This window comes from Rhinolophus ferrumequinum, chromosome 10, assembly GCF_004115265.2.
Source record: "Rhinolophus ferrumequinum isolate MPI-CBG mRhiFer1 chromosome 10, mRhiFer1_v1.p, whole genome shotgun sequence".
NCBI classification, from domain to species: Eukaryota; Metazoa; Chordata; class Mammalia; order Chiroptera; family Rhinolophidae; genus Rhinolophus; species Rhinolophus ferrumequinum.
The window spans coordinates 91,682,064-91,694,021 of record NC_046293.1 but is presented as its reverse complement, the minus strand read 5'-3'; the positions used below and the strand labels follow the sequence as shown (position 1 = coordinate 91,694,021).

Below are 11,958 nucleotides of genomic sequence, written 5' to 3'. Positions count from 1 at the left end.
CTGCACCTCAAAGTAATAATAATAGTGAAGTTAAAGCAAGCAACAGCCTGTGAGGAAATATTCACCACATATGTGATAAAATTATCCAAAATATATAAAAACTTCTACAAACCAATAAGAAAAAGTCAAATACCATAACAAGAACAAAGGACAAGATAGGAAATTCATAGATGAAATAGTCATAGTCAAAACTGGAAAGATGTTCAACTGTATTAATAACCTGTAAAGATCAAGTTTAATCAATAATGACATATTTTTATCTATCAAACTTACCAAAGTTAAAACTTGGAAAGTAATTGGTGCTAACTGAAGCCAATTTAGCAGTATCTACCACAATTTTTAGACACCCAATAATTTTGTTTCCTAGTACCTACAGAAATATTTGCTCATGCACAAAAATATGTCTAGCGGTGTTCATTCACTCTGCATTTTTAAAATAGTAAAAAAAGGAAATGCTCTAAATATTTGCCCATATCAGAAAATAAAAATATAGTCTAACTATCTATGGAATTAAATGCCACAATTTAAAAGAATACTATCCACCTGGGGGGTCACGAGTTCATTGATGTGTGCGCCCTGCGCTCTGCCCCTTGCTCGGAATGGCCTGCCTCACCACCTGCACACCTGTAGCTGACCCACAGAAATGCTTTAATTACCTGAAGTCTTTCACCAGATGAGGCCAGTATCCAGGGCACTGGCTCCTCATCTCATGCGGGCTTATGCCAAAGATGTAAAATTTGGTGCAGATGCCCAAGTCTTAATGCTTTAAGGTTAAGCCGTGACCTTTTAGCCGATGCTGTAGCCATTACTATGGGGCCTAAGGGAAGGACAGTGATTATTGAACAGAGCGGGGAAGTCCCCAAGTAACAAAAGGTGATATGACTGTTGCAAAGTCCATTGACTTAAAACATAAATACAAAACTATTGGCACTAAACTTGTTCAAGATGTTGCCAAGAATACAAAAGAAGAATGGGGGTGTCAGCACTACTGCGACAGTGCTGCATGCTCTACTGCCAAGGCAGGCTTCAAGAAGATTAGCAAAGATGCTAATCCAATGGACATCAGGAGGGGTGTACATCAGCTGCTGATGCTGTAACCAAACTTGAGAAACAGTCCACACCTATGACAACCCCTGAAGAAAATGCTCAGGTTGCTATGATCTGCAAATGGAGACAAAGAAATTGTCGACATCATTTGTGATGCAATGAAAAAGGTTGTAAGAAAGGACATCATCACGGTAAAGGATAGAAAAACCCTGTATCATGAATTAGAAATTACTGAGGACATAAAGTTTGATCAAGGTTATATTTCTCCATACTTTATTAATACATCAAAACGTTGGAAATGTGAATTCCAAGATTCCTGTGTTCTACTGAGTGAAAAGAAAATTTCAAGTGTCCAGTCCATTGTACCTGCCCTTGAAATTTCCCGGGCTCCCACAAGTCCTTGGTCATAATTGGGGGAAATGTTAAAGGAGAGGGGCTAAGTACACTCGTTTTGGACAGGCTACAAGTTGGTCTTTAGGTTGTAGCAGTCAAAGCTCCAGGTTTTGTTAACAATAGAAATAACCAGTTTAAAGAAATGGCTATTGCTACTGGTGGTGCAGTGCTTGGAGAAGGATTGATTCTAAATCTTGAGGACATTCAGCCTCATGACTTACAAAAAGTTGGAGAGGTCACTGTGACCAAAGATGATGCCATGCTCTTGAAAGGAAAAGGAGACAAGGCTCAGACTGAAAAATGTATTCAAGAAATCATCGAGCAGTTAGATATCACAACTGCTAGTGAATATGAAAAGGAAAAAACTAAATGAACATCTGGCAAAACTTTCAGATGAAGTAGCTGTGCTGAAGGTTGCTGGGACAAGTGATGCTGAAGTGAATGAAAAGAAAGAGTAACAATTGCCCTCAATGCTACACAAGCTGCTGTTCAGGAAGGTGTTCTTCTGGGAGGGGGTCATGCCCTGCTTCGGTGCATTCCAGCCTTGGACTCATTAACTCCAGCTAATGAAAATAAAAAATATCGGTATAGAAATTATTTTTTAAAACCACTCAAAATTCCTGCAATGACCATTGCTTAAGAATGCAGGGGTTGAGGGATCATTGATAGCTGAGAAAAGCTATGCAAAGTTCCTCAGAACTTGGTTATAATGATGTGTTTGGTGAATATAGGGGAAAAAGGAACCATTGAACCAACTAACGTTGTAAGAATTGCTTTATTGGACACTGCTGGAGTGGCCTCTCTGTTAACTGCAGCAGAAGTTGTAGTCACAGAAATTCCTAAAGAGAAAGACCCTGGAATTGATGGAATGGATGGAATGGGAGGCGGGATGCATGGGAGGTGGCGTGTGTGGGAAGCAGCGTGTTCAATTCCTAGAGCAGCACTTGACCATCACTAATGGGAACTGTGAGAGGGAGCTCAAGGCGGTGCTCCTCACCTGCAACTTCAGAGAAGTCAGCTGACGGAAATGACTGGAGAAAAGGCTGATGTTTAAGAAAATCACTACGACCATCAGTTACTGGTTTCAGTTGACAACATACAATGGTTTACTGCTGTCCATGCCTACAGATAATTTATTTTGTATTTTTGAATAAAGACATTTGTACATTCCTGATAACCAAGTGCAAGAGCCACGTACCAATGTACTGTTTGCAACTTAAATCACTGAGGCATTTTTACTATTTCACTATTCTATTGAAACAGAATTTTAGTACTTGCCATCACCTGATGAGAAGTTGAGAATCAGCCTATATGTGGATAGTAAGAATTGTGTACAAAGTAGAAATATCCAATTATATGACAACCTTTGTGTAATAAAAATTTGTTTAAAGTTTAAAAAATTTGTTAAATAAATGAATACTATCTACCTATATACAAACTTGGAAATTTTTCTAAGACATTTTAAAGTGAAAAACACAATGAGCAGAATTGATACAATATAATTTATGATATGAGGAAACAGTGAAGATAAGAAATATATAAAATGGGGTCACTTTAACCAAGCTGCTAAAATTATTAACATTTTGAAGTTTGAGGCATGAGGAAAGACTCCATTCTTGTTCTAACTAGCCCAGTAACTTAAATTTTTTGAACTCTCTAGTCCTGCGTCAATGCCTGGATATATACATCTGGACCTCCAGGTAACACTCAAATTACCCCTGAAGGATTCACACATACATCCACCTGACATCCATTATCCAGACTGCTGGATGTGACCAGATCTTCTGGCGTCCATCTTCTGGACCACCTGGCATTCATCATCCTGACTGATAAACGTCCTGGACCTATCCTAGGGCTAAGAATGCAGGACTGATAATTCTCAGGAATGCACATTTTACTATTAGAACTTTTAACTTTTTTCTCTTCTTTGGACACTTCTGGGTTTTTGCCTAGCTGTTTCCAGTTTGCAAACTCTAAAATCTTTGAAAATGAGTAAGTCTCAATCATTTATTTCTGGCAAGTTTCCAGACTCCTTTTGAGTTCATATGATAGATGTAAAAATTGTGTCTGTGACAGATGTGCATGCACATACATACAAAAAGGCCTAGAGGGTACACATCTTTTACTGCATTGAATAGTGTGCCCCCCAAATTCACGTCTACCTGGAACTTCAGAATGTGACCTTATTTGGAGTCTTTGCAGATGTGATTAGCCAAGTGAAAACAGGTCATATTGGATTAGGATGGGCCCTAAATGCAATGACTGGTGTTCCTTATACAAAGGCCATGTGAAGACATATAGGGAAGAAGGTCACATGAAGATGGAAGCCCAGGCTGCAGTGACACAGCTCCATGCCAAGGAATGACAAGGATTGCTGGCAACCACCAGAAACTAGGAGAGAGGCATGGGACAGATTCTCCACAGACACTCTAGAAAGAACCAACACTGCTGACACCTCAATTTCAGACTTCCCACCTCCTGAATTGTGAGAAAATAAATCGCTGTTGTTTTAAGTCGCTCATTTTGTGATAATTTGTTACAATAGCTGTAGAAAACTAATAAACACCTGTTTAACAATGGTAAGCTCTAAGGAAGATATTCTATATACTTCTAAATTGTTTGACTATTTTACAGTAAGAATTTATTCTTTCTTGGCTAATTTTTTGCCAAATAAATTGATAAAGAAATTACCCACAATTATTTTGGAAGTTTTGGCTTTTATCAAGTATGAAATCTTGAATAAGTCATTAAATATATGAAGGTTTCAATCGCCTCATCTGTGAAATGGGGATGTTAACATCCACCCTGCTCACTTCCCAGGTTGGTACTGGAGTCTCCCTGGACTCCCTTCTTTCGCTGTCCCCATCTGTTCTACCTCCAAAATGGCTCTAGTGACTGAACGCCTTTCTATTCACCCTTTCATGTCTCCAATCCATGTCCCCAGCCGCCAGCAGATTCATTTTACCAAAATACCACTACATGTTCCTTTTCTTTTTGAAGCCCCTCAACAGCTCCTCATCCATCACCTCTTAAATTAGATCCAAATTCTTTAGCTTAGTTCAAGACTCTCTACATTCAGAGCCCCCACTACCTGCCATCACTGTCACTCAGCACTTTCTTCCTCAGTAGAGGGAAGCCAGGTTTGTAGGCAATCTTCGAACCTTGAGCCTTGCCTTTTTCAACCAAGTCACTGAATGTGCTTTTCCCTGTAAGTGCATTGTCTTCCACCCTAAGCCCCTTTCCAGTCTGAAGGCTGCTCCCATGGCCACACAATGGAAGTGCTTTCACTTTCCTTTGAATTCCTGTTAACACAAACCCTCTGTATCTTATGTATTTTAATTACTCATTAAACTGCAAACACCTTTTGAGAGAATTTTATTCATCATTGTGCCTAGCAAATTATCTTAAGGAGAGTAGGTGATCAATACATATTCGTCAAATAAATGAATAACAATGATAAAACACTTGAGTTTTATGGAATTAATATGGGTTCTAAAAATAAAATAAAATAATTATTGACAGAAATGATATTCAGCCAGTACATACCAGTATGGTCATACTAGTTGTAAAATACTGAAGTACTTCCTTCCCTACCACTGCCCCTTGCCACCCGAATGCTTCCCGCTACCATTGCTGACCAGCTCTCTCCTCCTCTGAAAGCATCTGGATTCCCACAATCTCCCAACTGAAGGATCAATGGCTTGTATAGCAAGGAGCACTCAGGACCCTGCTCCAACCCTGTGGCTGGGGTCCACTGGTGCAAGTGTCCATTCTGACTGATCAAGACCTATGCAGTGTCTCACTGTTCAGTATTTTGATAATCACCCCTGATTATAAGTTAAATTATACAATTTGAAAATAGTACTTCTCTTAACTGCAAAATCTCTTAAAGAGCAGATTCAGGAATAGAAAAAGAAAATGATACTTTGTCAGTCTCTGAAGATTTGGGGTATATCCATTAGGATTCAGTCTTCATGTACACCAGAAGATATGCAGTTTCCCGCCTACAAAGAAAAAAATGCAACATGACAGCATACAGGAAACATTCATAGCTAACTGACACATCATTAATTCATGATAGGACAAACATCAGCAAACTTTCCAATTTGTTGGCTCAAGTGTTCATCTCCCCATCATCTCCGAGGAGAACAAGACAGGTAACCTGGGAAAATAATCACTAAGCTGCTGTTAGTTAACATCTAAATCAGAGGACGACAAACTACAAACCTATGAGCCAAATCCAAACCTGCTTTTGCAAACACATTTAACTGGAGCACTGCCACGCTCCTTCACTCATGTGTGAGTGGCTGCTTTTGGCTACAAGGGCACAGTTGCAGCACAGACTGTGTCCCAAAGCCCAATGTATCTATTCCCTGGCCCTTTACAGAAAACGTTTGCCAGCCCCGACCTAAATAATGGGGGAAATCACTGACAACCAGAAAGTGACAAAGGGAGATGCTTAGAAGAAAGAGAAGAGAAAAAGTAGGTTAGAGGAAAATTTCAAACACAAATTTTACCTAATTCATTATTTTTTCAAATTATCAGGCCTACTTCTGCAGCTGAAATCGTCTCAAATATCACTGTGATATACAATGTCACCCCTAACCCAGAAACTGAGCTGGGACAATTGTCATGCAGGGACAATTGTCATGCAGTCTCTGGTCCTGCTCCCCACATAAGAATGCAGGACATGGTGAGGCCAAAATGGAACACCCACTGTCGTGCGAGGGACTCTGCTCGCTGTACCAGTTGTCACGCGGGGCGGCCTGCGGGGTCTCAGCTCCCGCTCCCCACACAAGAATGCAGGATATGACTAGGCCAAAAAGGAACACGCACGGAGCCATAGGTAGGGAAGTCATACCACTATGGTCTCGCTGGAGGCTGGGTTTACACAACGTGCGACCTGCTGTCCGCTTTGCTGCCAACCGACCGACTCTCCTCGACTCTCCTCCACTCTCCTTCAGTCTCCTCCTCTCTCTTCCTCTCTCCTCAACTTCCCTCCGTAGCCGTGGCAGTTATATTAGTGGCCAATGGCTCAATGGTTACAGCTGACGGCCAACCAGCCACAGCTGATGGCCATCTACTACCTGAGCCAGCACATTTCCACATGAGGCCGAGAGCCTGGAAACTGCTTTCTGGGGCTCTGTCCCCACACCCACAGAGCTGTAGATAGGGGAGTCATACCACTATAGTCTCGCTGGCGGCTGGGTTGGAAACACAGGAAGCAGGAGCCACATGATCTGCAACCTGCCATCCACTTCTCTCTGGCATCCAACCTCACCTGCTGGCTGCAATCTGCCGTGCTAACTGCAATCCGCTCTTGCTAGCTCAGCCACCATCTTCTTGCTAGCCCCCCATTTGCTGCTAGCGTAGCCACAGCAGTTATATTAGTGGCCAATGGCTCACTGGTTACAGCTGACGGCCAACTAGCCACAGCTGATGGCCATCCAATCACAGTTGATGGCCATTTACTACCTGAGCCAGCACCTTTCCACGTGAGGCCGAGAGCCTGGAAACTGCACTCCTGGCTCTGTCCCCACAACAACTTACAAAATCTGTGATTTAACTTCACCCAGCCTTTTTCTTTCCAGCTTTCCCTCTGTACTGATTTTTAAAAATACAGTTATAGATATTTACTAAATACAAGCCACTCTACCAGACAAAGAAAGAGGAAAAGAGTGATTCTTGACCCAAAAGACTTCATGGTCTAACGATTACAAAACAGTGTGATCCTTTCTATAAAAAAGGTATGCTCAAAATGCAGTGAAAGCACATGAGAAGCCACTACAGGTGCACCTGGGTGCATCAGTGAGGCTTTACAGAGCAGGAAAAGGCCCTGAGCAGAGATACTGGAGTATGATGGGACTTCGCCTTGATTATAAATTAAGAGGGGGTAACACCAGCCAGGGACTGCATGTGCAAAGCCTCAGAGAGGACCTAATGTTTGGGGAGCTACTTACACTTAGTACTGTTGGAGTATAAAGTGTGAGAAAATCATGATGCAGTGGGATGGGTACTAAAAGATGAGGATGAACAATCAGTCACAGGGGAGCTATGCAAATATAAGTGGCAGCTGAATCCATTTCATATAGCAATAAAACCCCTGTGCCAGCTGATAGGGTTTCTGTCACTCAAACACTTCTCTTACCAGCGGCAGTTATGATTTCCATAGGTACACCGGATGTCTTCCCAGGATACCTAGAAATACATAAACATATAAAGTGAAGCAGCCAGCTGACCTTTGTTAAGCATCCAGAGAGAATCCAGGCTGCTAATTGGCCCTCCCTCACTCCACAGAAAAACCCACCCCTAGGAATCCTCAAGACCTGCAGCATCTAGTGATAGATGCCATGTACATTGAATCTTATTCAGTATCCTTGTCCCTCTGTTTAAACTTGGCTATGCTCAGCCCAGAGTTCTAACTTATGTATTTCTAACTCTTCTTGCTTTCCATAAGTTTCCCATAAAGCATTGCTTCTGGGTCTTTTGGATAAGATCAAGTATAGTTTCCCATAAAGCATGAAGCTGCAGGGCACTGAGCCTAGAACACCAAAAACCTAGACACTGAGCTATGTGGTCTTATAGAATTGTAAACCAGATGGGGACGTCATACAGAAAACAGCTTTAAACCTCATAAAAGTCTCACACACACCCCCCCCTCCCCCCAGAGAACAGGACCATAATGTGGATTGACCTTGAGGACTCAGCCGGGCCTGGGCTCAGAATATATTAGAGGTAGCTAATCCAGGGCAAGAGGCAATTTTGGATGATGTTCCTCACCCAACAAACACTGGAGTCATTGAAGCAGAACCACTTTCCATCCACAGAATTCCGGACATAGGCACAGTAATGGCCAAAGTCAGCCAGCCCCAGGTGGGCAATCACGGCAAAGAGTTCATACTGTCCCCCGAGCTGGAAGAACACAAGGCATAGCATGATTCGCCCATCATCCCTCCTTTCCAAAGCCTAGTTTAGAAAAAGGAAACATCTCACCACCTTTATTCAGTGCCTACTCCATGCCAGGCACTGGTGCTTCGATGGGACCAGCAAACAGTCCCTGACTTCAAGAATTTCACAGCAAGGTAAGCCAGAATTAGAATGCCAAATTTTATTCCAGGTGAATTTACAGGTAAATTTGGGAAGACCTAACTTTTGCCTCCAAAAAGGAGAAGGAGCAACCAGCTGAGGAATGGCTGAGGAGCCAGGAAAGCTCCCCAGAGAAGACATGCTTGAATTGCTCCTGCAGAATGAACAAGATTGGCAGACAAGCTGTGGAAAAGGTGTATACTTGAATGTGGACCCCGAAACTGCAAAGGCTCGGCAGCATAACAGAGCAGAGCACATGGAGGAAATGAAGTCAGGGAGCATGCTGAGAAGTCATTAGCGATCAGGCTCCGAGGGCAAGTGAGGAATTAGAACTCTGTCTCATGAGTAGTGCGCAGCCCTCAGAAAGTTTTCAGCAGAGGAACATCATCAGATTTGTGTTTGAGAAACACACTGAAATAATGTGGCTTGAAAACTGGATGGAGAGTTCAATTGAGACAGAAGCCAGTGTGATAAATTAGGTACCACAATAATGCAAGGAAGAAGTGGTGGTAACTTGAATAATTACTATCAGTAGTAATCACTAAAATGATAATTATCATTATTAATGTAATTATTAGTTAACTTTTAGCATTCACTATGCATTTGGCCAAGACTTTATATGCAATGTGTCACTTAAGATTCACACAAACCTGGAAGCTGGGTGCAAGTATAAATCCTACTTTACAGAGATTGAATCTGAGGTCAGGGAGGTAAAGTAATCTATGCATGGGTCAGGGTTTATAAATGGGTCAGCCTGTCTGGCTTCAAAACTCAAGCTCTTAACCCCTCTACACTGTACTGAGGAAGCGAGGGTGAATGTAAGGTGAGAGGACAGATTTGTGCAAAATTAGGGAGAAATAATGAAAGGCACATACGTTGTAACTATTGGATGCAGAGGTGGGAGAGTAAGTAGAGGGCACTACAAGGATGAATCCCAGGTTTCTGGCTTGGAGATTTAGGAAGATGTTGGTACTATAAAGTTAATATTGAGCAGAGCTGCTGGGAATGAAGATAATGAATTTGGGACTGTGACAACATTCACTAGGAGATGAGTATACTGGTTTGGAGGTCAAGAGAAAGACCTGGACAGGAGATACGTATTTGCAAGTCTTTGAGATGATCGTTGAAACCATGAGTATTAATAAGACGACATATGAAAAAAGCAGAGAAGAAAGAATGGCATTAAAACTATACAAACGAAAAGATAGGCAGGAAAGGATCCAGCAAAAGAGAATCCAAGGGTAGATCAATTTTGAAGGAGAGTAGAATCAATAGCACAGAAAGATCAAGTAAGAGAGAAAGCCCAAAAAGTATCCATTAGATTTGGCAGTAAGTTATTCTACTCCCTAAAATCTTAGAAAGTGAAGATAAGAAATCATTCTCTTATCTATTCACTATTCTTAAAAAGAATAGTGAAGGGAGAGACAGAGCTCTGATTGACGGTGAGCAGGATCTCCACATTAGTCCGGAATATACTATTTCCCCAACACAGTGAAATAATGTTCTAACCTGAGACTTTGAGACAGGACCAATGCGGCAGGACTGCGGTGAGGGCAGTGCAAATAAAGCTAAGTCACCCAAAGGGGAGGGCTCACAGCATTTTCTATTTTCATTTGTGGACTTTACACTGGATTTTAAAAATGCAGTGCAATACCTAGATCTAATTATCTAATTTAGAAGAAATACAAGGGCTTCGAAGAACAACATGTTAAGTAACACCAACCAGCCAATTCTGAATATACGAGTATATTAAAAAAAAAAAAAAAACGAAAAAAATAACCTTCAACCAAATGAATTGCAAGGAAAAGAAAAAGAGAAGAAACATAAAAGACACTTGACCTAAGCAAAGAAGAAAGAAAGAGAGGGAGGAGGGAGGAAGGGAGTGAACTTAAGCAAATGCAAGTGTAGACCTTGTTTGGATCAGATTCAAGACAAACAGATTATGGGCCAGTCGGGGACTCTGAACACTGACTGGCTGTTAGATGATGCTCAGGAAGGATGAGATAGAATGCATTACATTTAGAAAAAGAGTGCTTTTTCTTTAGAGTGACATGATGAAATGGTTTGATGTCTGGATTTGCTCCCAAGTAATTCAGCAGAGGGTCAAGGAAAGAAGAGAAGGTGCTGTAGATAAAGCAAGACTGGCCAGGAGTTTTGATAATGGTTTAAGCTGCTTGATGGATGTGGGGATTTATTGCTTAATCCCTCACTACTTTGGTATATATTCAAAATTTTCCATAACAAAGTCATTTTTAAGTAGAAAAAAATTAAGATATACTTCATCAGGTAGACTGTGCAAGTAGAAATAAGGAAAACCAGGAGAGAAAAATGAGACTCTTATGAGTGTATATGCCCTGAACTGGTAAAGAAACTACATTATAATAGGAGCTATTCTAACATATTATCAGGCCTCAATATTTAAAATACTAGAGCATGAACAGTAAATAGACCAAAGAAACAAAACAGTTCAAAAATGGATATATATATATATGTAGAATTTCTAGTACGTGGAGAAAAAATATGTATGTCACTTTTTCTCAGAAACTTCCAATAAGTTATTAACTCAGGACAACTGAATGCAACTTTGATTAAATTTGGCCCAATGAACTGGTTACTTCCTTATTATCCTCAAAGTGGGCATAAGCTGTTTTAAGAAGGTTTGGTTGATATTATATTTAGAACCCAAGATGTTGTGTTTATCTATGTACAAGTAAGTAAAGGAAGGTCCTGAATTATGGGTTCCTTTCCTCAGTGCTGTGAGGCATACGAGTACAGACCCAATATTTAGAAATACAGTCTTTTGAATCTTAAAAGGGTAGATAAGCAGCTACAAAGAGCAAATGGTGGTGTAGGTAACAACTCATCATTATTATTCAGGAACACACAGGTTTCCATCATTAAAACACTGTTTTTTAAAAAAATGAATGTTTCTTGAATACACGAAAATGTTTCTATGAACCACACCCAGCTGCTGGTGAGTTTTCCTCCCTTTGTATATCCTAAGTGTAGCTAGCAGAGGACATAATTTATGAGATGAGAGAATGATACAAACAAGGCATCCCAAACATGCCTCCTTTGATGACCGAGTGACTTCAAGTAGCTTAGGGGGAAAGGGAGGCAAAACTCGAAAGGACATGGTGTCCCAAGAGGTAAGGAGGGACGGAAGGTGAGGCATGTCTCACCTGGTCCTCAGCATTGCAGAGGTCGTTCTCAGTCAGAAGGACCTGGCTTAAATCCAAGCTCTGGGGGAAATACAGTGGGTGGCAGATTTTTTCTGTCCGTGAATTCCTCATGGAGAACCGCATTAGGTGGATTGTCAAGGTCTGGGGCAAATCGGTCAGCTTCAAGACCTACAAAAGCAAAATCACTGTGGAGATGAAGTCCTAAGGCACTTCAAATGGGCAGATTCGGAGCAATACCAGGGCCAGCGAT

The 11,958-nt window shown here is 41.3% G+C and overlaps 1 protein-coding gene and 1 pseudogene across 2 annotated transcripts in view; one reads left to right on the top strand and one right to left on the bottom strand.

Annotated features, from left to right (window-relative positions):
• Positions 1-643: 643 nt before the first annotated feature.
• LOC117028877 (60 kDa heat shock protein, mitochondrial-like) lies at positions 644-2,398 on the top strand (annotated as a pseudogene).
• Positions 2,399-3,860: 1,462 nt separating this feature from the next.
• USP18 (ubiquitin specific peptidase 18) overlaps positions 3,861-11,958 on the bottom strand; it is a 59,278-nt gene continuing 51,180 nt past the window's right edge. For both annotated transcript variants that reach the window (XM_033116125.1, XM_033116124.1), the window contains 4 exons: positions 11,709-11,876; positions 8,221-8,352; positions 7,589-7,638; positions 3,861-5,444 (listed from right to left, as the gene is read on the bottom strand). In XM_033116125.1, coding sequence (XP_032972016.1) covers positions 5,399-5,444; positions 7,589-7,638; positions 8,221-8,352; positions 11,709-11,876 — 396 coding nt within the window. In that variant the 3' untranslated portion in view covers positions 3,861-5,398. The remainder of the gene's footprint in view (positions 5,445-7,588; positions 7,639-8,220; positions 8,353-11,708; positions 11,877-11,958) is intronic.